General features: G+C 47.1%; 1 protein-coding gene and 1 non-coding gene across 3 annotated transcripts in view; one reads left to right on the forward strand and one right to left on the reverse strand.

Moving 5' to 3' along the window:
• The window catches only part of ALDH18A1 (aldehyde dehydrogenase 18 family member A1), a 42519-nt gene extending 33918 nt beyond the window's left edge, over positions 1 to 8601 (forward strand). For both annotated transcript variants that reach the window (XM_040992411.1, XM_040992412.1), the window contains exons 16-18: positions 3763 to 3949; positions 4926 to 5021; positions 7506 to 8601. In XM_040992411.1, coding sequence (XP_040848345.1) covers positions 3763 to 3949; positions 4926 to 5021; positions 7506 to 7687 — 465 coding nt within the window. In that variant the 3' untranslated portion in view covers positions 7688 to 8601. The remainder of the gene's footprint in view (positions 1 to 3762; positions 3950 to 4925; positions 5022 to 7505) is intronic.
• A 2482-nt stretch (positions 8602 to 11083) lies between these two features.
• Positions 11084 to 11219, reverse strand: LOC121164420. Its single transcript, XR_005885089.1, has one exon. It is a non-coding gene; the product is annotated as a small nucleolar RNA SNORA70 (small nucleolar RNA).
• Positions 11220 to 23801: the final 12582 nt, after the last annotated feature.

Consider the following 23801-nt stretch of genomic DNA (forward strand, 5'->3'; position numbering starts at 1 on the left):
TGACTTTTATGTTGTAAACAGGCCACAGATAGTACATTTCAGATATAAATTTATGCTCTGTCCATCCTAAATTCATGATTGCAAGAAAATAGATGCTCTGAAGGCAAAACTTTATGCACAGGTGCATTTTAAGTGTGTGTCTCCTCCCTTCTGTCCTGTGTCCGGAAAGGGAGGCTCCAGTCAGCAAATAAATGTGGCACAATCTCCAAGAGCACCTGAAAAAATTAGGGGCTGATGCTGTGGCACAAGGCTCAAGCCACTGCTCTGCAACATGGGCTTTCTTTATTGGAGTGCTGATTCAAGTCCCCAAGGGGTCCAGGCATGAACCCTGTGCTGGGGGGTAGGGTGGGTTCTCAGGGAACAAGGAGGCGTAAGTGGGAAGTGCTCTGTGACTGGGACCCTCAGAGATCAGCCACAGGGTCTTTAACATTTCTCCAGCCAGGAATGGAACTGGTATGAGAGCTGAGAGCTAATAGGAACCCAGGAATAGGACCATAGTGATAAATCACTACAATTTGATGGTCTCAAAAACCCCATCAAGTACTGCCTGTCTCTAAGACTTCTCCAAAGTGTGGGGAATGAAAAATGCTCCCATGACACCTCCTCCTCTCTGTATGGTTCCTGTGCCTGTGTCTACGTGCTCATGAGATGGTCACAGTCAAGCAGTCATGCTGGTAAAACACCAGAGGTCCAGGGCTCATGTCTGTAGCCCAAAAATGCCCAGCACATTCTTGCATTCAAAGGCCTGCTTCAGTCTCTGGGCTGGGGTTTTGCAGGCTCACACTGGGACATGCAGGCTCTTCTTGCTGTTGGATCCTAAGCTTTTTTCTTGTTTTGTTTTTTAACTTTTTCCATTTTTTTAATTATATTTTTGACAATCTTTGCATAGTTAATTATGGTAAAAAAAAAAAAAAGTAACAAGGGCTACAGGAAAATGGGTAAGACTATTATTTCCATATTGTTTCTTTCATGTATCTGAGGTAAAGGGGGATTTTAAGGGAGAAGCCTCCCCCCAGTCTCCCACCCACCCCAGTTCCCGATGTGGGGCATGCTCCAAGGGTCTTGCTCAAGTGGTTTTGATAGTTCAACAGTTATGAATTGCTGCCAATCTCACCACTCCAAGCATGATGCAGTCGTTGGAGAATCCACTGATTGACGTAGTCCCATCATAGAGTCTCCGTTTGCCCAATTTTTCACTGCCAACATAGAGCTGAAGTGGCTGATTGACTTGTTCTGTCCTCTGTCTTTTCATGGTTAGGGTTCTGAGACCGGCAGTTCGATTGGGGGGATCCCCAAAGAAACTTTGAGGTGTTCCCAGACCAGATTCTTGTATGTACTAGCAAGTACAGGACCGGGCACAGTCTATCGCCCTGATCAGCTGGTGGTTGCAACTGCTGAGTTGGTTCTGTTTCCAGCCCTGTCTTCCACTGGAACCAATGGGTGTTGCAGTCCAGCCTGGTTCTGTCCAGCACATACTTGGCCCTCACATAAACCAGTGGGAGCTGCAGCCTAGTTGGAGCGACCCACAATAACCCCCACCAGGCCTGCCCACTGCCCTGGTTTGCCTGTATGTGTAGCAGACTAGTCCAGTCTGTCCCATATCCCATGCAGCTCTCATACATGTCAGTGGGTATTAAAGCCTAGTTCCATCTAACCAACTCAACTATCCAGCCTTCACGGATGTTGTTGAGTGCCTCCATCTAGCCACCCAGCCCCTGTCCTAGTTTTCGTGCCCTCCTGTGGGAGTGGCAACCCAAGAGGGAGGAGCCTACTGTTTCCCTCTCAGGCCATTCCCACCCCCGGATTATGCACTCTCCAGGTTGTTCTGTGGTTTAACTTGCCAGAATTAGCCCCCAGTGCCAACTTCTGCCAGCTGATGCTGTGGCTAAGCCCAAACAACCCTCACCCACTCTAACTGTAGTTTGTTCCAGTAGGAACAATCGCCCCAGCCTGGCTTTACCCTGATCTAGTCCACATGAGGCCCACAGGTGTTATAGTCCTGCCTAGTCTGGTCTGCCCCTATCCCAGCCCATGCTCTCCAGCGGGAGTAGCTGTCCAGCAAGGGAACCCCCCCCCCCACCGCCATATTCCCCCTGCTGGCTCTGCCCCCTCCCTTCCTTGTTCTCATACTTGCTGATTGGGCACTGTGGTCCCTTCCAATACAGACAACCTCACATTGGCATTCCATATTGTACACTAGTCTTTGTTGCAACCGAACCTGGCTCGACCCACACTATTTTGGTGCTTGGATTTGCCAGTGGATGACGTGGACTGATTCAGCCTGGTCTGCACCTGACCCATGCCAAATGTATGCCAGTGGGAAACTTTCCATGGCCTATTCTGGGCTGTTTCCTATCATGCTTCTTGCGCTTACCTGCAGGGACTGTGTCCTGCCAGAGAAGTTGCCCAGACTCCTCCATCAGAACCTCTCCCAATGCCATATTTTGCACATACCAGTGGGTCCAGGAGCCAGCCCTACTCAGTTCACCTCTTGTCCTAGCAGGAACAGTGGCTTTTCCTAACTGGCCTTCAACCCAGTCTGATTCTTGCTGTTGGATGTTTCAACCCAGCCACAGCTCGTCCATACCCACATACAACTCACACATGGCTCAGTAGGGGTTGAGACCTAGCCTAGTCTGTCCCACATCTATCCTGGTCCTCCTAGAACACCAGAAGCTGTTGGAGTCTGGCCTGGTTTGGTATGTCCTCTCCCAGTCCACACTTGTGCCAAGAAAGACTACAACTGTTTTCTGATCAGAATGCCGCCTCCATTCCAGCCTATGCGCCCTTTGGTGAGAACCTCAACCCAGTTAGAGTGTCTCCTTAGCTCCCCAACCAGGCCCGTTCCCAGCCATAGATCACGCGCATGCCAGTGGTTGCTCTGACAGCTTGGCACAACCCCTCCCCTGTCCCAACCACTGCCTTAGACACTGTGGCTTAGCATCCCTGGCTCACGCAGACCAGTAGGTGCAAGATTCTATTTTGGCATTACCTGTACTCCATCCTGGTTTCTGATTTTTACTTATGGGCTAAGGTTTGTTCAGTCCTGCCCGGTACATCCCATTCCATTACCAACTCACACATTGGCCAGCTGTTGCTACTTTGCCCAGCTTGTCCTACTCCCAGGTTTGGACCACATGTTCACCAGCAGGAGCTATGACTCACCAGGGGAGTTTCCCAAGTTCCTCCACTTGATCCACTCCCAGATCCAGTTCTCATACATGCCATTGGGTTTTAGGCCAGTGCCCAGCATAGTCTGGCCTTCCATTTGGCCTTGTATGGGCTGGTGAAAGTTGCAGCCCGGCCCACCCCACACCCTATTCAGAATGCACATTCGGGAGCTGCTGCCTTGACCAGTCCAGACTGTTGTCAGTTCCTTAACCTGTGATTGATGGCAGGCTCCTTAGTCACACCTAGCTTAGTCCATTACCACCCCATCTCTTGAATTAGCCAGTGGGGCTAGAATTTCCACAGGGTTTGGCCCACACATCCCCCCATAGAATCAACCCCCAGATGGTTCTCTGGCTTGCTGGTTAATGTCGTGGCCCTGCCTAATGTGACTGGTCTCCTGATCCATGATCATGTCAGGTAATAGGATATGATCCTGCTAGTCAAGCCCCGTGTCTTAGGTTTTGCATGGACTGATGTTCAGTGGTTAGCATTGTTCAGTGATTACAAGTTCTTCAAAGGAAGTTACTCTGTCGTTGGGAATCTTCTTTTTTCTTGTTTTTGACGTGGTTGCCCTGGACTTCCTCTGTTTAGGTGAAAATTCATGCGGGCCCCAAGTTTGCATCCTATTTGACCTTCAGCCCCTCAGAAGTCAAGTCACTCCGAACTGAATATGGAGACCTAGAATTGTGCATTGAAGTGGTGGACAGTGTCCAGGAGGCCATCGACCACATCCACAAGTACGGCAGCTCCCACACAGATGTGATCGTCACCGAAAACGGTCAGTGTCCACTTGCCTCCGCCAGATGGTGTCTGCATTCCCTGCTTTGATGTCCAGGTGGTCCGCCTCCTCCCAGCACCTCTGGGCCAGCGGGAAAGCACAGTGTGAATAACCTGCTGCTTATGCCTAGGACCACGTATACCAGATGCTTGGCTGAGTGCCCTCACAGTCACTGTCACAGCTGCCCCAACGGGGGTGGTGGGATGGGATGATCAGCTCCACAGGCATTGTCATCTCTTCCATGCAAGAATCCTCCTGGGTAACTGGAATAAATCCGTACTGCAGCAGAAGCCAAAACCCAGGGTTAAGTTAAGGGTGAAACCAGTTCTGCAAATCCATTCATTTGCTTCCCCAAGAAATGTGTTGAAAGATACTTCTGGGGGTCAGGCACTTGAGGCCCAGCAATGAAGGAAGCCAGCATAGCTCTCTGGATAGACTTAGCATCAGTTTGTTAGGGAATCATAGCAGTGGCACCAATAGCATCAGCCAACCAGGACTATACTCTTAGTGTGTGCAAGGTATCGCAGGTATACAAACTCCCATGGACCAACCTGTTTTTTCTTAATCCTGTGAACCAAGCGATGTCATCAGCCCCTTTTTACTCGGGGATTACAGAAGGATTCAGACAGCTCATTATGCAGCTGGTGGACATGGAGTTGGAGATGGAGCTCAAGCCTGGACACTCTGACTTCAGAGCCTATAAAACAGGAGTGTGAATGGCCACCCTGGCACAGGGACATAGCCTGCCTCAGAGAGTCGGATGTCCACACTTTGCACAACACTTGGACTGGTGGATCCAGTTAGCCTACGTCCCCTCCTGTCTTTCATCAATTTTCTTATTTAATCTGTGAGCACAGCTTGGGAGAGGCTCCAAAGGGATCCAGATCTGGCCCAGATCTGTCACCAGTGAAAGTTAATGGGGGCAGGGGTGTGCCCCAGGGAGTCTTCCTTAGCCCATTTCTCTTTTACCTTGCAGAGAAAACAGCAGAGTTCTTCCTCCAGCATGTGGACAGTGCCTGTGTGTTCTGGAATGCCAGCACCCGTTTCTCTGATGGCTATCGCTTCGGACTAGGTAAAAAGACTGCTCAGGGGAGAAGGGCATCTCTGTTGAACCCTCTGTGGTCCAGGGAGGGTAGTGAGGCAAAGACCCTCACCTTTATCCTCACATGCTTGGTCCAGATAAGTAGGGGTTATCTGAGCTACCTACCGTGAGAATCGTGCTCCAGCTATCAGACAGGGAGTTGTTTTACATGTGCGTTTCCGTGGAGGTGCAGACAAGTGAAAGAGCTTGCACCTCCAACTTCTGGATTGCTCCCACTGCCATATGGGCAGACCATGCTTGTCTCCATGCATACACTGTAGCAGGTGCATGGCCCAGGCCCACAAGAATGCTATTACTGCAGATTTATTCCTTTAGAGCCACAGCCAGGTTGCCTCAGGGATAGAAAACCACTAAGCAAGAATAGGACAGAAAGTCCTATGGACCAGCATTGGGACCAGTGTGGAGGCATAGGGAATAAAACCACCATTCCAGCTGGCTCCACTTCCAATCCAGCTCCCTGCTAATGGCCTAGGAAAACACCAGAAGATAGTCCAAGTGCCTGGACCCCTGCTACCTATATCAAAGACTCAGAACAAACTCCTGACTTTGGCCTTGCTGACTGCTCGCCTTTGCAGCCATATTAAGAGTGAACCAGTGAATAGAAGATTGATCTCTCTCTCTTTAACTCTGACTTTCAAATAAAGACATTAATATTGAAAAAAAACCAAAATTCCAACATAACAGAAATGAGGCACTAAAAATAGGAATGGCTAAAAGTAAGTAAAACTCCCTGCAATAACTTTTAACAATTCATGAAAACTATTTTTCCAGGTAGAAAAAATTCAGAGGAATTACAATTTTAATAGGAAGTAATTATTGAACATTCAGCTCCCATGTGGGACACCTGTGTGACAGACAACAGTTTAACCCACTGTGCCATAATGCCCACACCTTGGCATTTCGATTTGATTATTGCATCACTTAATTGATCTTTGTTCTCTATGGCCTTGAAAAGGAAAAAAAATTTTTTAAAGTGTTTATTTTCATTTGCAAAGAAATCATCCTACTGCCGGCTCACTCCTCAAATTCCCACAGCAAAGCTAAGTCAGGCAAAGCCAGGAGCTGGGTACTCCATCAAGTTCACCCATGTGTGTAGCAGGGGCCCAAGCCCGGAACCATGGTCTCCTGACCCTCAGGATGCATTAGCAGGAAGCTGGATGAAAACTGGAGCAGTGGGACTCAATCATTTCAGTAGGGGGTGCAGGGTCCCAAGTGGAAATTCAGCCCACTGTGGCACATTGTCTGCCTGAAATCATACTTTATAGGGCCGAGGTGCACACTAGTCGGCTGAAAATTTGGGATGGAAGAGAAACAAAGGGCAAACCATGGCTGAGTTACATTCCTGTGAAATGGCGTTCATGACCATGGCAGATGAGCAGCTACCAGGCTTCTGGTGCTATACTAAGTACATTGCAAGCATTTTCTCACACCTACAACATGGATTCCATGATTGTCCTCACCTTCCAAATGGGGGAAAAGAAAAAACAATGCATGAGAGATAAAATTAGATGCCATGTCCAAAACCCTTTGGTTTCTTTGCGCTAGAGCCAGAGTTTGAATTCCAGGAGCCTCATGATCCTTGCCTGTCATTATGTGCATGCCCTCAGGTCTCTGCACTTGCTTCTCTCTCTGGCTGCAGCACCTCGTACCTGGTCTCTGCCGCCAGCTCCTCAGCATTCAGGCGCCAGCCACTGGTACCTCTCCAGGGAGGCCCTCCGTGAGCCTAGCATATCCGTAGCTGCCCATGTAGTCTTTGTCACAGCCCTTTCCCTGCACTCAAGCAGCGCTTGAAACTGTTCATTTAGCTGTCCTCCAACTATCTGACCCCCAGAGTATCAGACCCACCTCCTAATCACCTCTGGGTCATCAGTGTATCGCCAGGACCCAGAGCAGTGCCTCATACATGGTACATGCTCAGGGCAGCTGTATTGGATCAAGAGACCCTGCCTCCACCATTCACAAGTCAGCGTGCTGAGTCAGTCCTAGGAAAACACCTGCTGACCCCTTCCTGTCACCAGGAGCAAGAGAAAGGGGGAAGCAAACAGTAACCCTTTCCAACATTCAGTTACTGTCTCATGAGTGCTATGTGCTAGGCCTTCTGGCTTCCTAGTTAAAGAGTGTTTGAGGATATGAAGCCCCCATACCAAACATTGTTGTACACCTCAAATGCACCAAAATGTCCATACACGGCACACAGTAGGCCGGAGACAGCATTTCCAGCATTGTCAGAATGGAAACCAGTGTGTGTATTATGTTTGCGAAGAGGGTGCATCAGGCTCTGTAGTGTCCACAGAGGCTCCTGCCAGGGACCAAGGGCCTCTAGCAGGCTGAGAGAGGAAGGGACAGGGGTCGACAGAGGCTGTCACGTGCCAAATATGGAGCCCTGTGGCTGTTGGCAGGTGGGTGGGGAGCAGAGGCCGGGAAAGCCGCATTTTGATCCTTGCTCTCTCGCAGGAGCTGAAGTGGGCATCAGCACCTCTCGGATCCACGCCCGGGGACCAGTGGGGCTTGAGGGACTGCTGACCACCAAGTGGCTGCTACGTGGGCAGGACCATGTGGTCTCAGACTTCTCAGAGCATGGAACCCTGAAATATCTTCACGAGAACCTCCCCGTTCCCCAGCGAAACACCAACTGAAACAAGCTAGGGAAACCCAACCATGGTCCCAGGGGAACCTGAACTTGTCTTGGTCATCTCAGGGGAGAAGTCAAACACTGACTCTCATCCAGCTCTCGCAAGGACCCTGCAGTTGGAAAATCCACCTACGTGCTCTGGGCTTCATTTGACAATCCTTGTCTTGAATTCCAGCTCACCTCTTCTGTTTTGTTGTTGTTGTTTTGTTTTGTTTTAATAATTCCTGCGAATTGAGACTTGGCTTTGCCCAGCCCGGTTCCGTGGATGATAGAAACCCAAGGCTGGACTTGCCTGCACATAAAAGGCAAAGGAAAATCGCAGCTGCTTTTTCGTATGGCCTCAGTGAGGTAACATCTCCCTGGGCATTCAGTCGGTACCAGAGCCCTTCTTTCCTAAGAAGACCATTCACATTTCACATCCTTTCTTTTACATGCCGTCATCCTCAGAAAGGAAGAGTTGGCAGCTTGGGAAAGAGACATCCTTCTTTAAAGCATTCTTATCAGAGGCGATCACAAAAGCAGTCAGCCTTGTCTCCGCCGGGAAGAGGTGGGTCTGTGTTTGTGGAGAGGAGGAGCAGTCCAGCTGCCTGTGGCTGTCACACTTCAGGAGAGTGTGATGCCCCCAGACCCTGAGCAGCAGCCAACAGCAGGTGCAGGACTCAGGGTGTTCACCCACCAAGAATGAAAGCAATGCATGATCCTTTTGTATGAATTAGTCTGTCAACCTAGCCATTGCTTCTTCCTAATTAGAGGATTATTTTAATACTTTTGGATTCTTCTCTCTTTTTTTTTTTTTTTAGAAATAAAGTTCTTAGGAAAAAGCAGGTCAATGGAAGTTTTCTCCCTTATGTGTTATCATCCCCTTTATCCTTCTTACTCTTGTACGACCCTGCTGCCCCCATCCGTAGGCACGGTCTGTTCTCCAGATGCGGCCAGGGAAGACCATATGCCTTGGCAGTGCATGAAGGTTCCCAGGGGGAGGGATTCGGGCTGGGAGAGAGGAGAAGAGAGCAGGACAGGAAACCCCTGAGCTTCCATAGTGGGCACAGTGAAGGTCCGAAAGTGGAGGATATGTGCCACAAGAGCATGCTGCTTCTATATTGTGTCCCAAGGCAGTCAGCCAGGTGGCCAGAGGCCCCAGGCACTGGCCCCAAATCTCTTGGGATGTAGCTAACTCCATTCTCCCAGCTCTTCTGCTTGTCTTGTTGCCTTGAGATCACCTGACGGCTGTTACCCTCCCCCACGGAGCTTCTCCTTGGGGTCCCCTCTTCCTGGCAGTCTGAAATTGAGAGCTCTTACCTCTGGAGGCCCTTGCAAAGCAGTGAGCACCTCTATGCTTCCCCTTGTGCTCCAAGGACATCTCATGAACCCCAGAAATCAGTGTCACATGGAGCTTGTGCCCAAGTTGTTTGCAGACACTGTCTCTCATCCAGACCCTTATGGAATGGCAAGCCACCCTGCCTACCCTGGCCTCTGAGTGGGGTCCTGGCATAGCTTGCCTGAAAGGGCAGTAAGCAAAGTGACTGGAGCAAGAGTCGGAAATAGAAAGTGATCCAAGACAGCCAGAGCCCTCGGAGAAGACTGGGAGGAAGGGCAAAGCAGGCAGACTTGGATCTGATGCCTGAGAGAAGCGCACCGTAGGAGCAACCAGTGGATGGAAAGTCCATGTGGGGACTGATGCAAGCTGATATCCCCTGAAGGTGCAGAGAAACAGGTTTGGGGAACAAGGAGTATGTCCACTTGGGGCAGAAGGTTCATGCTGCTCAACAGGAAGCTGTTATGGTGTCAACAGCTGGCATTGGTCTAATCCTCATTGGAGCCACAGTTCTTCAGGCATGGGATATGAGTGAGTCTAACCTAGCAAATACAGGTAAAGCTCAGCCATCCATCAAGGCCCATTTCACATATGCAGAAACCTCAGCCTTAGTCTCTACAGGAACCATGGGCCATCCATGTTCTCTGGTGTTTGTGTTTTTGGTTTTTTTACCCCCACCAAAAGAGGAGATCCCTAAGAGGGAACCAGAATGCAGCCACTTATACAGCCCACCTTGGCAGTCTGCTAACCCTCGCTGGCTTTTCCCAGTTTCAGAGGTGATATAGTTCTGGCACAAAGCAAACACTGAATAAGGAGAGATGGTTTCCTGCAGTGATTCTCCAGTTACTCAGTGTGTGCTTGGTTCTGTGTTCTGTAAGAAACCGGAAGTGTCTGCTATTCCTCCTGACATAATCTTAGGAGCCAGATTTTCTCATATCAGCCATGTCTGATCAGCAGAAGCCTAGCCTTGCACTGTACATGAACAATGAGAAGAGTCAAGTCTGATCCCACCTGGCTTTTGGTTGTGGCTGCAGCAATCAAGAACCTAACTTGAGCCTGAAGAAAAGAAGGGGAGTCCAGGTGAGTGGCGTCACCTGCCTAAAAGAAGAAAGTTGCTGCTGGAGTGGCTGCAGGCGAGCAAGGCTGCCGGCCATGGGGTGGGAGCCAACAAGAGACTGGGTCCCTCAAGCACTGCTGTGGTAGATTATAAAACAGGTGTAGTGTGTGTCCTCTTCTCAGTTGGGTAGTCATCTAAATCTCCAAGCAAACAAAGGCTTAGTGTGTTTGGACAAGGCATCTGGAAATCTAGTCTGGCAGAAGTTTGAAATCTGCTAATCCAGTCCGACTCTTAAGCATACCTGGAGCAAAATATTTCTGAGTAGCACTTGGTGTCCTGTTATGAACAGCATCTCAGAGCAGCAGCAATCGCAAGAGATGTTTTCAGGTACAAACAACAGAAACCTTAGGTCAAACTAACAGGAGAAAATGTATGCTATTTGCCTGCATGACCATGAAGTCCAGAGGTGTGGTTCAGGCAAGTCCTGACCAGGACTCTGGCTCTGTTTCACTGCAGATCTCTGCAACTTCAGAATTGCCTCCAGAGCTTATTCACATGACTGCTAGTTCCACAGATCTGGGAATAGAGCTGAGAATTTTTGTTTCCTTTATTGTGTTTGGCAGTAAATATGATTTATTGTTGCTTGTTACAAGGAGACGACCACAGAAGAGTGGAGGCGCTCAGTGAAGAAGTGCCTGCCACTTGTCTCGAGGACCAAGATTGGGGATGTATTTGACCCCACAGCCATCACAAATGAGCCACTTTGCAGCCACTAGATCTTCAAAATCCACCTTCATTAGACTTGGTAAAGCCCTGTTTCTTTGAGATGGATCTTCTGGCAACCAAAGAACTTGAACTTTCTCCTTGTTCTGCAGCTTGTTGGACGGACATGATGGCCTGGCCAATGTGAACACTGGCCATTGTTTATTGCAGCTTTCTAAGTGCATTGCCCCTGTCCCTACCACCACCTCAGTCTGGAGTCTATATTAGGAAGAGAATGAGGGCAGAAGGGTTTGTCTGCTGTAAAGGGCTGTCCCTGAGGTCCCCTAGGACAACATGTAAAGGCAACAGACCATGTACAGCACCAAGGAGTCTGCTGTTTGCATTTTCACTTTCAGTAAGTTTCCACATACTGCTTCTGCCCCCACCACCATTTTTCTGGAGGCTGTATGTTGGGACCCACAGCTCAGGATATCCGCTGACATTAGCCGACATTGTGATTGGGATGTTGAGTGGGATCAAAAAACTGTTTCCTCCTTTCCCCCATTAGGCAAAAATCCCAAGCTCTACTGCTATTAAAGTGGCCTAGATCAGTCCTTGTAGTTAGCATAAATGAAGAGTAGTGCTGCAAGTAATAGGAAATCCAAAAGACTAGGGCTTGAACTTGACAGGAGTTAGTTTTTCTCTCATATAAAAAAGTGTAGAGGAAAGCAGCCCCAAGGCTAGTCAGGCTGCTTTTGATTTTTGCTCCTCTACATCAGAATTATATATGCATATATATATATATATACATGATTTTTTATATATATGATTTCTATTGGTGAGGGAGAAGGGTAGTTGGATTGGATAGAAAATTTATTTTCAGTCATGGAACTGAGTGCGGAATCCTTTCACCTAAACAATGTGGTTGCTATACAGTGAGGGAGGAGTGCAGGAGAAGCCAGAGGACAGCCACCTGCCCCAGTACACTGACAAACAAGTAGTGGGAGGCAGTTGTGACAATATGCACTCTGAGGACTTGTGCCGCCATCTGTACCAGCCCTGGCCTGGCTCTCCCAGCTCTGCCACTGATGAGTCCTGTAACCTTGGGCAACTAACTTGAACATCTGTGCTTTAATGTTTGCATCCATCTTGGGTCACCTTTCCATTTAGATAGAAGAATGTGTCCATCACTAAATTGCAAATGAGCTAAACAAGTCGTTTTTCCTGTCTGACACCCACAGCTGTCCAAGTCTGGTAGACATTTGAAAATTAAGCCCAAAATCTCTGACACACTTCTTGAGACACACACACACACACACACACACACACACACACACACTCTCTCTCTCTCTCTCTCTCTCTCTCCATCTAGAAGTTACCAGATCTGTTGGCCTCAGCTTCATTATAGCAAAATACTGGAGGGGCAAGTAAGGTATACAAGACTCCACAGACCTGCTGACCCAAAATGTCAGGGTAGGGCAGGAATAGGAATTGTTTAGTCATTCATGGATTCCTCACCCCACTTCTGCCATTGCGAGTCACCTGGCAGTTTTCTTTCTCTCCCATTCAGAAGTAAGTAGCCCAAGACTGGCAAAATGATTTCCTGATGCAATCAGGAACAGATATGGTCCTGATTTTCACCTGGCATCCTTGCTGTGCCATTTCCGTTGTACACTGATGGTTGTTCCACCTTTGCACCCGTGACTCATCTCTGTTCCAGATAGGTGTGGTGCAGCTGACCCAAGACACATTTCCTGAAGTCCCAACTACCGGCTTCCACTAGCACCCCATCAGGGAGAACTGCTTCATGTGCACACCTGGAAAGCTAGCTGCAAGGGAGCTGGGAAATATAGTTTTATTTTCAGCACATTCTGGCATGAACGAAAGTCTTGATCTTCATAAGGAAGAGGAGAGGATAAATATTGGGTAAGCATCCAGCAAGCAGTGTTTATCACAGTACTCCTAACAACGTTTGAAGAGTAGATTTTTCTTGGAAGATCTGACTACTTCTTTTAGCTGATGGATGGTTTTGTACTGCAGGTTTTGTGGGAGAGAGCTGAATTACTGTATGAGAGATGGAGAAAAGACAAAATCTCTGGACAATTCTGAAAAGAACAGAGTCATGGGCAGTGCCACTGCAGGTCAGGATATAGACTGAAGATCAGCAGAAAGGCTGCAGAAAGCTTAACCAGCAAAGAGTGAAAAAGCTCTCTGCTTTGAAATGATGGCTCATTAGGGTTGTTACGGTCTGAATGTGACCTTCTCCCCAAATTCACATTAAAGACTTAACCCCCAGGTGGTGGTATGTTGAGAATAAACTTAAGGGAGATAATTCAGTTAGAGGAGGTTGTGAGGTTAATGCCCTCTTGATGAGATTAGCATCTTTATAAGAAGAGACAGCAGAGGCTGGGTTGGGTTGGTCAGCAATACCTGCCAGCATGAGCTGGAACTGGGAGCAGATCGGACTGGGCTTGGCTATATCACCTGCTGCCATATGCCAAGGTGAGATGAACCATGCTAGACTGCGCAGCAGCACCCACCAGCACATGTAAGACCCAGGTTTGGGGGGGTGCAATTCCAGTAGGGCATATGTGGGGACTCGCCTGCTGGACCATTGCTCCTACTGGTGAGCATGAAAGCTGGGAGTGGGAGCAGACCAAGCTGGGCTGGGCTACATTACCTATTGGTCTGCATATGAAGTAGATTGGGGGAGAGCCAGGCTAGACTAACTGAGTGTAGCCACTGGTGCAGGCATGAGCCAGAGTAAGGGCAAGCTAGTTGGGCTTTGCCACAGCATCAGCTGGAAAATGCTGGGACTGGGAGCAAGTCCTGTTTTGCTAGACTCGAGAACCACCTGGAGAGTGCAAGATGCGGGGTAGGGAGTGGGTCCTGTAGGAAAACTGTGGACTCCTCTCTGATGAGCTGCAGCTTTCACTAGTGAGCACAAGAAACAGGACTTGTAGTGGGCCTGGCTAGATAGGCAATGGCACCTGCTGGCATGAGTGAGTGGATGGTGGAATGGTTGGGTTGAGTTAGGCTTTAATGCCCAATGATATGCACAAGAGCTGTGCATATCATTGCTGGGACAGACCAGACCAGTCCAATGCACATGCTGGCAGGCACAGGAACCAAGGCTGGGGGCTGGCCCAGAGGAGGTTATTGGAAGTCACTCTGACTGGGCTACAGCTCCCGATGGTGAAGTGGGGGCCAAGTGTATAGTGGGTATTATTGGGCTGGGCTGTGGCACCCATTGCTTTGTGTAGAAGACAGAGCTGGAAATAGATCTGACCTAGCAATTGCAATTCTCAGTGATGAGTGTGTAGGCTGATGTTGGTGACAGAATGAGCCAGACCCCGTATTGACGGACACACACAGGAGTATAGGCTGGGATCACCTCAGATGATATTTTCTTTTTTGAGGATCTCCCCAACTGAACTGCTGGACTCAGAACTCCAACCATGGGGAGAGTGGCAGGACCTGGGATCTGACCATGGAGTGCATGTATCTGAGTGGGGTCTTGTTAGTTACTGAGGAGGGTGTAGTGGACAGCATACCCAAATGCACATTGAGGAGTTGGCAGTCCATTGTAGCTTGTAAGGACATCTGGTGCCATAGCAGAGGAAGGAGGGCAGAACAAATCTGTCAACTACCCCAGTGAAGTTTGACCACAAATTTCTGAGCGAATGGAGACTGAGGTGGACTGTGTTCGCCAGTGGGACTTGGAAGGATTTCCTCAACCTTGGATCTGCAAGATCAACAGCATGTCAGAACTATTGAAACCACTTGAACAGAACGCTCAGAACATGCTCCACATTAGGGACCCTGGGATATCACTGGGTGGCCATTCCCTATCCCTGGGTGCTGGGGGAGTTGGGAAGCTAGGTCTGGCTTCTCTCCTTGTCTCTCCCCTACCTCCAGATACAGGAGGAAGATCAGGAAGGTGTGGAAATAGTGGTCTCACCTGCTTTCCCCAGTCCTTATCCCTTCCCACCCTAGTCAACTCTGTAAACATTATCACAAATAAAATTTAAAAAAAGAGATTGAGCCATGCGTGGTAGCCTAACAGCTAAAGTCCTCACCTTGAAAGCACTGGGATCCCATATAGGCACTGGTTCTAATCCTGGAAGCCGTGCTTCCCATCCAGCTGCCTGCTTGTGGCCTGGGAAAGCAGTTGAGGATGGCCTAAAGCCTTGGAACCCTGCACCCATGTGGGAGACCTGGAAGAAGCTCCTGGCTCCTGGCTCCTGGCTCCTGGCTCTGGATTAGCACAGCACCAGCTGTTGCGGTCAGTTGTGAATCATTGGACAGAAGATCTTTCTGTCTCTCTTCCTCTTTGTATATCTGACTTTGTGATAAAAATAAAATAAATCTTTAAGAGACAGAGAGAAAGAGACAGCAGAGGGCCTGACATGATGGCTCAATTGGCCAATCCTCCACCTTCAAGCACCGGCAAACCAGTTCAGGCCCCAGCTGCTCTACTTTTCAATCCAGCTCCCTGCTGGTGGCCTGGGATGGCCCAAGTCCTGGGGCTCCTATACCCACATGAGAGATCCAGAAGAAGCTCCTGGATCCTGGCTTTGGGTGGCTCAGCTCTGGCTTTTGTGGCCATCTGGAGAGTGAACCAGCAGACAGATATTTCCCAGTCTCTCCTTGCTGTAAATTTACCTTTCAAATAAAAATAAATCTTTTCTAAAAAAAGAGAGAAAGACAACAGAGAGCTTGCTGTACCCCAAGTGAGAATATATCAAAACTGGGAGCTTGCTTCTCCCCAGGCTAGGATACATCTTCAGCAAGCTGGAAGCTGGGACCTCAGCAGGAATCAAATCTTGGACTTGATTTCTTAATCCCCCAGTTGTCAGCCCATGAGAAATAAAATTTCTGTTGCTGGGCACAACTCAGTAACCTAGTGGCTAAAACCTCACCTTGCACATGCTGGGATCCCATATGGCCATCGGTTCTAATCCCAGCAGACAAGCTTCCCTGATTGTGGCCTAGGAGAGCAGTGGACAACCCAAAGCCTTTGGAGCCTGCACCCACGTGGGAAACCCAGAAGAGGCTCCTGTCTTCAGATTGGTGCAGCTCTAGCCATTGTGGCCACTTGAGGAGTGAATCATCTAATGAAAGATCTTGTTCTCTTTCCAATAAAAAACAAAGTCTTGTAAAAAGAAATTTCTGGGCCCAGTGCTCAGTGGCCTAACAGCTGAAGTCCTCTCCTTGAACGCACTGGGATCCGATATGGGCACCAGTTCTAATCCCAGCAGCCCCACTTCCCCTCCAGCTGCCTGCTTGTGGCCTGGGAAAGCAGTCAAGGATGGCCCAAGGCTTTGGGACCCTGTGTGGGAGACCTGGAAGAGGCTCCTGGCTCCTGACTTTGGTTCAGCTCAGCTTCGGCTGTTGTGGCCACTTGGGGAATGAATCATCCGACAGAAGATCTTTCTGTCTCTCGTCCTCTGTATGTCTGATTTTGCAATAAAAATAAATAAATCTTTTTTTAAAAAAAGACATTGCTTTAAAATATACATATTTTTTGCGTATATGATCTATCACAGTTTACTAGTGCATGCAAACAGATGAAGGGGGACCTGTGTTTTACAAAAGGAGCATTATGACTCTGAAAAATTTGCCACAGTGTCATGGTACATAGAGCATGTGCTTGGGAGACATATGAGCTGCATTGCCATTGTGAACTTTGCAGAAATGAGTCTGATTCCATATTTGGAAAAAATACTCAACTAAAATCCATCTGACAAGGCTGTTATGTCAGGAAAGTTTAGGTAATGGCCTGGGTTCCCAGGTCATGGGAGAAGCACCACCAATGTGATTGGCTTTGCTCAGAGAGATACTGAACCCAGCTGGAAACGATAAACACGGGTCTCACTGACTACATATTGAAGCTGACTTTTTGGAAAGAGTCTGGGAGGGAGAGATCTGAGGAGTATGAGGGGTAGTGATATGAAGCTACTAGCCTAACATGGTCACTTGTGTCCTCTGAGTCCAGCTGATTTCCTGTCAACTAAGGAATGTCATCATTCCTGCCCAGTTGTGAAAGTACCCTGGAGAGCCTCTTGTCGCGGACGGTGGGTTGAGTGCTACGTCTTTTCCATTGGAACCTCTGGCCAAAATCAATGAATAACCTTGTAAATCATTCTGGATGGCATCCCCATATCAATTAGCAGAACTCTGCCTTTAGTGATAGTGAAACTGAAAGCTTCCCCCAGTGTTCAGGAAGGCCTACTGAATGGCAGATACAGAAAAGATAGTTCTCATCCCATGGTTCAACTCTCACCCTGAGAATTGCTGCTCTAACGGCCAAGACAGTTCTTAACTCCCAGGCATTGCTGCTCGTTTTACCACCCGTCCTAGGAGAAGCCATTTGACCAGCAGGAAGATACCATATTAAGTTCCCAGTGCTGAAAGCCAGGAGGACCTCTCCTACACTGAGAAGGCAGGCAAGGGGTTCTAATCCATTGGTCTCAGGATTCTTGAACGCTAGAGGGCAGTGTGATCCCATGGACCCTAGAACACCGGGCTGCCCTTCAGCAAGAACAATTCTTGCTCCTCGCCAACCCCAACTCCACTCCACCCATCTTTTTTTTTTTTAAGATCTATTTATTTTTATTGGAAAATCAGATTTACAGAGTGAAGGAGAGACAGGAAGATCTTCCATCTGCTGGTTCACTCCCCAAGTAGCCACAAAGGCCAGAGCTGAGCCTATGTGAAGCCAGGAGCCAGGAGCTTCTTTTTTCAGGTGCAGGGTTCCCAACACCCTTCACCTGGAAGCTCCCCTACTGCTTTCTCAGGCCACAAGCAGGGAGCTGGAAGGGAAGTGGAGCAGCTGGGACATGAACTGGCACTGAGGTGGGATCCTGGCACTAGCAAGGCAAACACTTTAGCCACTAGGCTACCGCTCCAGGTCCTAACACTGCACCTATCTTTATACACAGCTCTCCGAGAAGTGAGATGCTGACACTGTAACTCAGATATCCATTTTTCTAGAGAGTAACACTGACTTTTAAATTAAGAGGCAGAATTGGGGTCGGACTTGGATTCAGCACCTACTCTAAGTTCGACCTTGGCGAAGTGTCTTAAATTCTCTGAATTTTGATATTTATCTTGTACTAGGTTTGATGAGACTCTGTGCATCACTCAGCACACCATCTAGTACGTGGTAAATCTTCGGTTACTGTTAGCTGTGATTCTTTATGGTTTGGAGGAAAAGCTGTCTTCTAGTTCTGGACATTGTTCATTTGGTTAGCATCTGAGAATCACTTCCTAGGAAGTAAGGTAAGGATATCCTTTGGAAAGATCTACTTATGCTGAACGCTATTGTAAACCCTTGCATATGATGTCACACTAATTTGACTGAGGGACTTATTATCCCTGTTTGACAAGGTACAGAAACTGGGCATCAGAGAGGTTGAGTAAATCACCCCAGGTTACACAGAAAGTGATGGAAGATGAATTTAAGCCCAAGACAGAGAGGCTTCAGAGCTCTTAGCCACACCCAGGTATAGCACTGGTGTTTTCCTAGAAGCTTCTTGTACTGAGCCCAAGGGCAAGTTGTATGGCTGAAGGAAGGGGTTGCCATAGCTACCAGCTGGACCCCCTTTCAGGTAATCAGATCCTTGGTCTGCTCCAGTTTTGCAAGAGGAGCTGCTTGTCTGGAAACTCTCCTGAACACCTGCACCTGGAGGGAGCCGGCTGTGCCTTAATTATTTAGAGCATCTCTAGATACTTGATATAATGAGCAGGTGACTCTGACTTTCCCTGACATGCCTTTACTTACCCAGTACACTGTTGCTCACTCGGAGACAAGGAACCTCATCCTTCTCCCTAGTGAACAGGTGTCTGTCTTCTCCTTCATTCTCCATCCCAAAATCTGTTGGTAAAATATGGACCATTTTCCTTGGGAACTTCAAAATCATGTAGAACTGCAATGGTCAATATAACTAGTATCCTACCCAACAAATGGATAGATCAGCTTTTTCTGTTGACACAAAGTTCCTTCTCTTGTGTCCTGAATTTATAGTAGTATAAGTCAAATCTAAAGCCCAGCTTTCCAAAGTGAAAGATATTGACAAAAGTATTTGTACTATATATTTGAACTATGTGAAAGGATTAAAGTAAGCTGAGAGAGAGAAATGGATAGGCATTGTAGTTCAGCAAGTTAAGCCACTGCTTGTTTCACCCGAGTCCCATATCAGAATGTCAGTTGAGTTCTGTCCACTCCACTTCTGATCCAGCTCTTGCTAATGGGCCTTAGCATGCAGTGGATGATGGTCCAATAACTGCATCACCACCACTTCTGCAGGAAACCTGGATAAATCCCTAACTCCTGCTCTGGCCTGGTTCATCAGTGGCTATTGCAGCCATTTGGGGAGTGAGACAGCAGGTGAAAGATCTCTCTTGCTCTCTTTCTTGCCCTTTGTCACTCTGCTTTTCAAATAAATTGTGAACTAGAAAAAAAAGTGAATAAAGAAAAAAGAATGAAGGAAGGAAGGAGGGAGGAAACAAAGGAAGGAGGGAGAGAGAGAAGGAAGAAGAGGAGGAAAAAAGGAGAAAGGAAGGAAGAAAGACGGTAGGAAATGAACTGTTCTGTTGTTTTCAGGGTTGTTCTTGGTTCTCCCTATCTCCTCTGTGACCTGGTGTCCTTATCAGCATGTTTTCTGGTATTCCATTTCAATTTAACGTGAACTCAAACTGAATTGGTTGGATCCCAAGCATGTGCCTCTTGATAATGAACTATTTGAAATTTATTAGACATAAGAAAATCTTGCTGTTGAAGAATATTTCTTGATATGAGAAGAAGCTCCCTATAAAATATAGAATGGGGCCTGGCGCGGTGGCGCAAGTGGTTAAGTCCTCGCCTTGCACGCCCGGGATCCCATATGGGCGCCGGTTCTAATCCCGGCAGCCCCGCTTCCCTTCCAGCTCCCTGCTTGTGGCCTGGGAAAGCAGTCGAGGACGGCCCAAAGCTTTGGGAACCTGCACCCGCGTGGGAGACCCAGAAGAGGCTCCTGGCTTCGGATCGGCATAGTATCGGCCCGTTGCGCTCACTTGGGGAGTGAATCATCGGATGGAAGATCTTCCTCTCTGTCTCTCCTCTCTGTATATCCGCCTTTCCAATGAAAAAATAATAAAAATAAATCTTTAAAAAAATATATAGAATGAAAAAGAAACTGGACTAAAACAGTATGATTTATATTTCTCAATATATATATATATATATTTGGCTTAAAAAAGAAAATATCAAAAATATTATGAATCTACAAATGAGTTTTTTTCTATCACATTTAGAAACATTTTCTACTTTACTACTTTATTTTCTGAATGTTTTTCTTTTTTTAAATTTTCTTCCTAGGCGAAAGGATTTCACCATTGTAAAAATAAAATTAACAATGATTTTTAAACTCTAAGGAGAAGAGAATTTTTCCACCCCACCCTTCTTTTTGTAGACGTGGAATTGAAGGCTTAAGGACCCTGGGTGGCAGAGAGAGTGAAGGGGAGCTCAGACCGGAACCCAATTTGCAACCCAGCAAAGAGATGCTGGCCTTGGAGGAGAAACAGGGGCAGGGAGCTCCGAGGCCCCTCACAGTCTGTGACTTACTCCCCGTTGCTGCACTGGGTCCAGCCCCTGAGCACGCAGCCCTCCCAAAAGAAGAGAGCTGCAGCATGCCCCGCAGGGTGTCTGCTCCAGGAACTGCACCCAGTTCTGCCTTTCCTTCTCCACCTCACAAGGAAGGCTGTGTCTCTGACTCTGTGTTTCCAGATTCTGTTTCAATGCAATTAGACAGTAAATAATTCAAGTGAACAGAAACTGGCAAAGTGGTGTGTGATGTCCAAAGAGCTATCTTGTTTACTCTCTGGTGTAAACTTGAGGCTCCTCTGCAAGTCAGGAGTCCTGGGAGTAAAGGGAAGCAGGTGAACACAGAATCTCTCCTGTTTCCATTCCTCCCCTCGGCTGACACTGTCCGAGGGAGCAAGCCATCTCCCAGTTAGACTGGCTTTGGCAGACATGCTCAGCTCAGATAATGTCCTAGGTATGTCTGACACCCATCCCACAGTGGGCTTGGTGGTCAGCATCCAGCAGCATCCACTTCTCCTAGAGGTGGAGGACATGATCCAAAGTGGGGGCCTCACAAACAGCAGTGTTTCTCTTCTCTCTTCTTCAGGCAAGGAGAGGGGATACCTTTCACCAGGCCTTTGGAACTGCCTCATCATTAAAGAAGCAGTCTTAGTTAAGACTGTTTAAGTTACCTGTAACATGAACCCCCTCTGCCTTGCTCTAGAAGAACAGGATGATGTATTATATGGGCACACAGGGCTGTTCGATAAACATTCCCTGGGTGCTGCTAAGCCTCTTCTTTGGTGTGAGTGCTTCATTTCCTCCTTCTGGAGACCAGCTTCTGCCCTGAGCATGTAACAGAGTTGGTGGAAACTTCCAGATCTATTCTCCAGGCTTTGTCATGCCTTTGTCATGCCTTTGTCATGCCATGTACCAACTGTGAAAATAAAAAGGTTGTCAATCCCTGGTTTTGATGCAAAAAACAAACAAACAAACAAACATACAAAAAACCCTCTGCTTGTTCTTCCTGGACCGTCTGTCCTCACCAAAGTAAGGGATAGAGGAGGGTTATCATCTGGGTTAATCCAGCCACATCATACCTGTTTGATCTTACCATGGTGAACAATGGACACACATCCCAAGAAATTCTCCAGTGAGCAATTTCATCATTATACATGAATGGTGGATTGTCCCTGCACAAACTAAGATGGCTGTGATGTCACTAGGCAGTATAATGCTGTGGGACCATTATCACAGACGTGGTTCAACCACTGAAACATCATGATGTGTTGGTTTTTTTTTTTCCCTAAGATTTACTCTATTTTTATTGCAAAACCAGATATACAGAGGAGGAGAAACAAAGAGGAAGATCTTCCAACCAATGATGCACTCCCCAAGTGACTACAGTGGCCAGAGCTGCGCTGATCTGAAGCCAGGAGCTAGGAACCTCCTCTAAGTCTCTCATGCAGGTACAGAGTCCCAAGGCTTTGGGCCGTCCTTGACTGCTTTCCCAGGCCACAGGCAGGGAGATGGATGGGAAGTGGGGCTACCCGTATGGGATCCTGGCACATGCAAGGCAAGGACTCTAGCCACTAGGCCACTGTGCCAGGTCCATGATGTGGTTCTTGATTAAAAATAGTATTAGATTTTATCTTCTAGCTGGGATGTATTTGTAACAATAGTCCAATGCTCCTGCAGAAGTAACTAGGGAAAACAGGATATGTGACAGAAATTATATGTTTAAAGATATTGGAGAATTGTGAGAACAATGAAACCCACTGAGATAATATTCTGGAGAGGAAAGAGCTCATTCTAAATGAGCTGCTCATGTCTTTTTACATGGTGTGTGTGTGTGTGTGTGTGTGTGTGTGTGTGTGTGTGTTGGGAGTGCCTACCAACTCTAGGTATGCAAGCCAAAGATAGCACTTGGTTCAGGCAGAAGGTCTCTCTGGTGCAAAGAAAAACTAGCAGAGTTTATAATGACTAAAATGGCCTGGCATAGCATTAGAACCTAGAGTTGCTCTAAGCATATGGCCAGTTGCCCTCGTGGAACATTTGCTGAAGTCTGGGATAAAATGGGAGAGACTGGACCAGAAGTGTCTAATAACAGGGGACAATTTCCCATGGGCTCACAGGATACAGGGAACAAAGTACCATTGGAAGGAGAATTGTATCAAAGGTTAAGATATTTGCCAAATTTTGAAACTCTTGTGGGACAAGAGACCAAACAGCTAAGCTTTCATTAAACTGAAACTCACTAAGTATGTTTAAATCCATGAATTCATAATGGTGTTTAAAGTCTTGTCATCTTTGAAGGATGCCAGGGAACCAATCTATTATTTTGAAACTGTTAAATAAAAAAGCAGCATTTATTCTATCTTTCCTTTTCCAACTATATGTCAAGACAATCAAAAAGTTGATAAAGGGCGAGTTTTTTTTTTTGTAGAAATATCCCAGTAAGTAATGCAGAAGAAAGAAAACTAGGAAATGAATGAGCCTACCAGTGCTTTGCAACTCTTAATGAAGTAATGGATTGAGGCAATAGTCATCAAAGGCCACCAACATTATTTAATGCCTCCTGGTGGGGGTAGAAAAAGCTGCCTATGAAACTTGCCTGCCAAAGAATAGAAACTGAACTTCAACAAATATTTTGCTCTGTCCCCTCTTGGTTAAGATAAGAAGTATGTACATCACCTAGTCACAGTAGTTAGACCCTCCTTCATGCAAACTCTTTCCAAAACTCATTGTATGGCACATTCAAGGAAGTATGCATGCTGAATCAACTCTAAATGATATTGAAAGAAACTATTTTTATTTTAAAAATATTTATTTCTTTATTTATTTGAAAGGCAGAATTATAGAAAGAGAAACAGACAGTTAGACACAGGTAGAGATGCTTCATCCACTGATTCACTCCCTGAGTCACCTTCCTCTGTTTTCCCCAGTCACAGTAGCAGGATTGTAGCAAGAGAGCAGCTGAACATAGCCCAAGTCTGTGAGCCCCAGAATCCACATGGGAGACCCAGAAGAAGCTTCTGGCTCTGGTTCCTGGCTTCAGACTGGCTGAGCTCCAGCTATTGCAGCCTTTTGGAGAATGAACCAGCAGATGAAAGACCTGTCTTACTTTCTCATTTTCTCTCTTTGTAATGTTGTCTTTCAAATACATAAATAAGTAAAAATTTAATCCGATTAATTCATTAAATAATTAAAATTACAATCAGCCCTCAGTGTTCACAGGGGACTGGTTCTAGCACCTCCCGAAAATATGTAGATTTTTGGATACTCAAGTCCCTTGTATAAAATGATGTTAGATTTGCATGTAACCATCCTCCATCCTCTTGTACACTTTAAGTCTTGTCTAGATTATTTATAATGATACAGCATGGATATTATGTAAGCAGTTGTGATATTACTTGGTTTAGGAAATAATGACAAGGAAAAAAAGTCTGTTCAGCTTCAGGATAGACACAATTTTTTTA

This window comes from Ochotona curzoniae, unplaced genomic scaffold (assembly GCF_017591425.1).
Source record: "Ochotona curzoniae isolate NIBS_2020 unplaced genomic scaffold, NIBS_Ocur_1.0 contig_66, whole genome shotgun sequence".
In the NCBI taxonomy this organism is placed as follows: Eukaryota; Metazoa; Chordata; class Mammalia; order Lagomorpha; family Ochotonidae; genus Ochotona; species Ochotona curzoniae.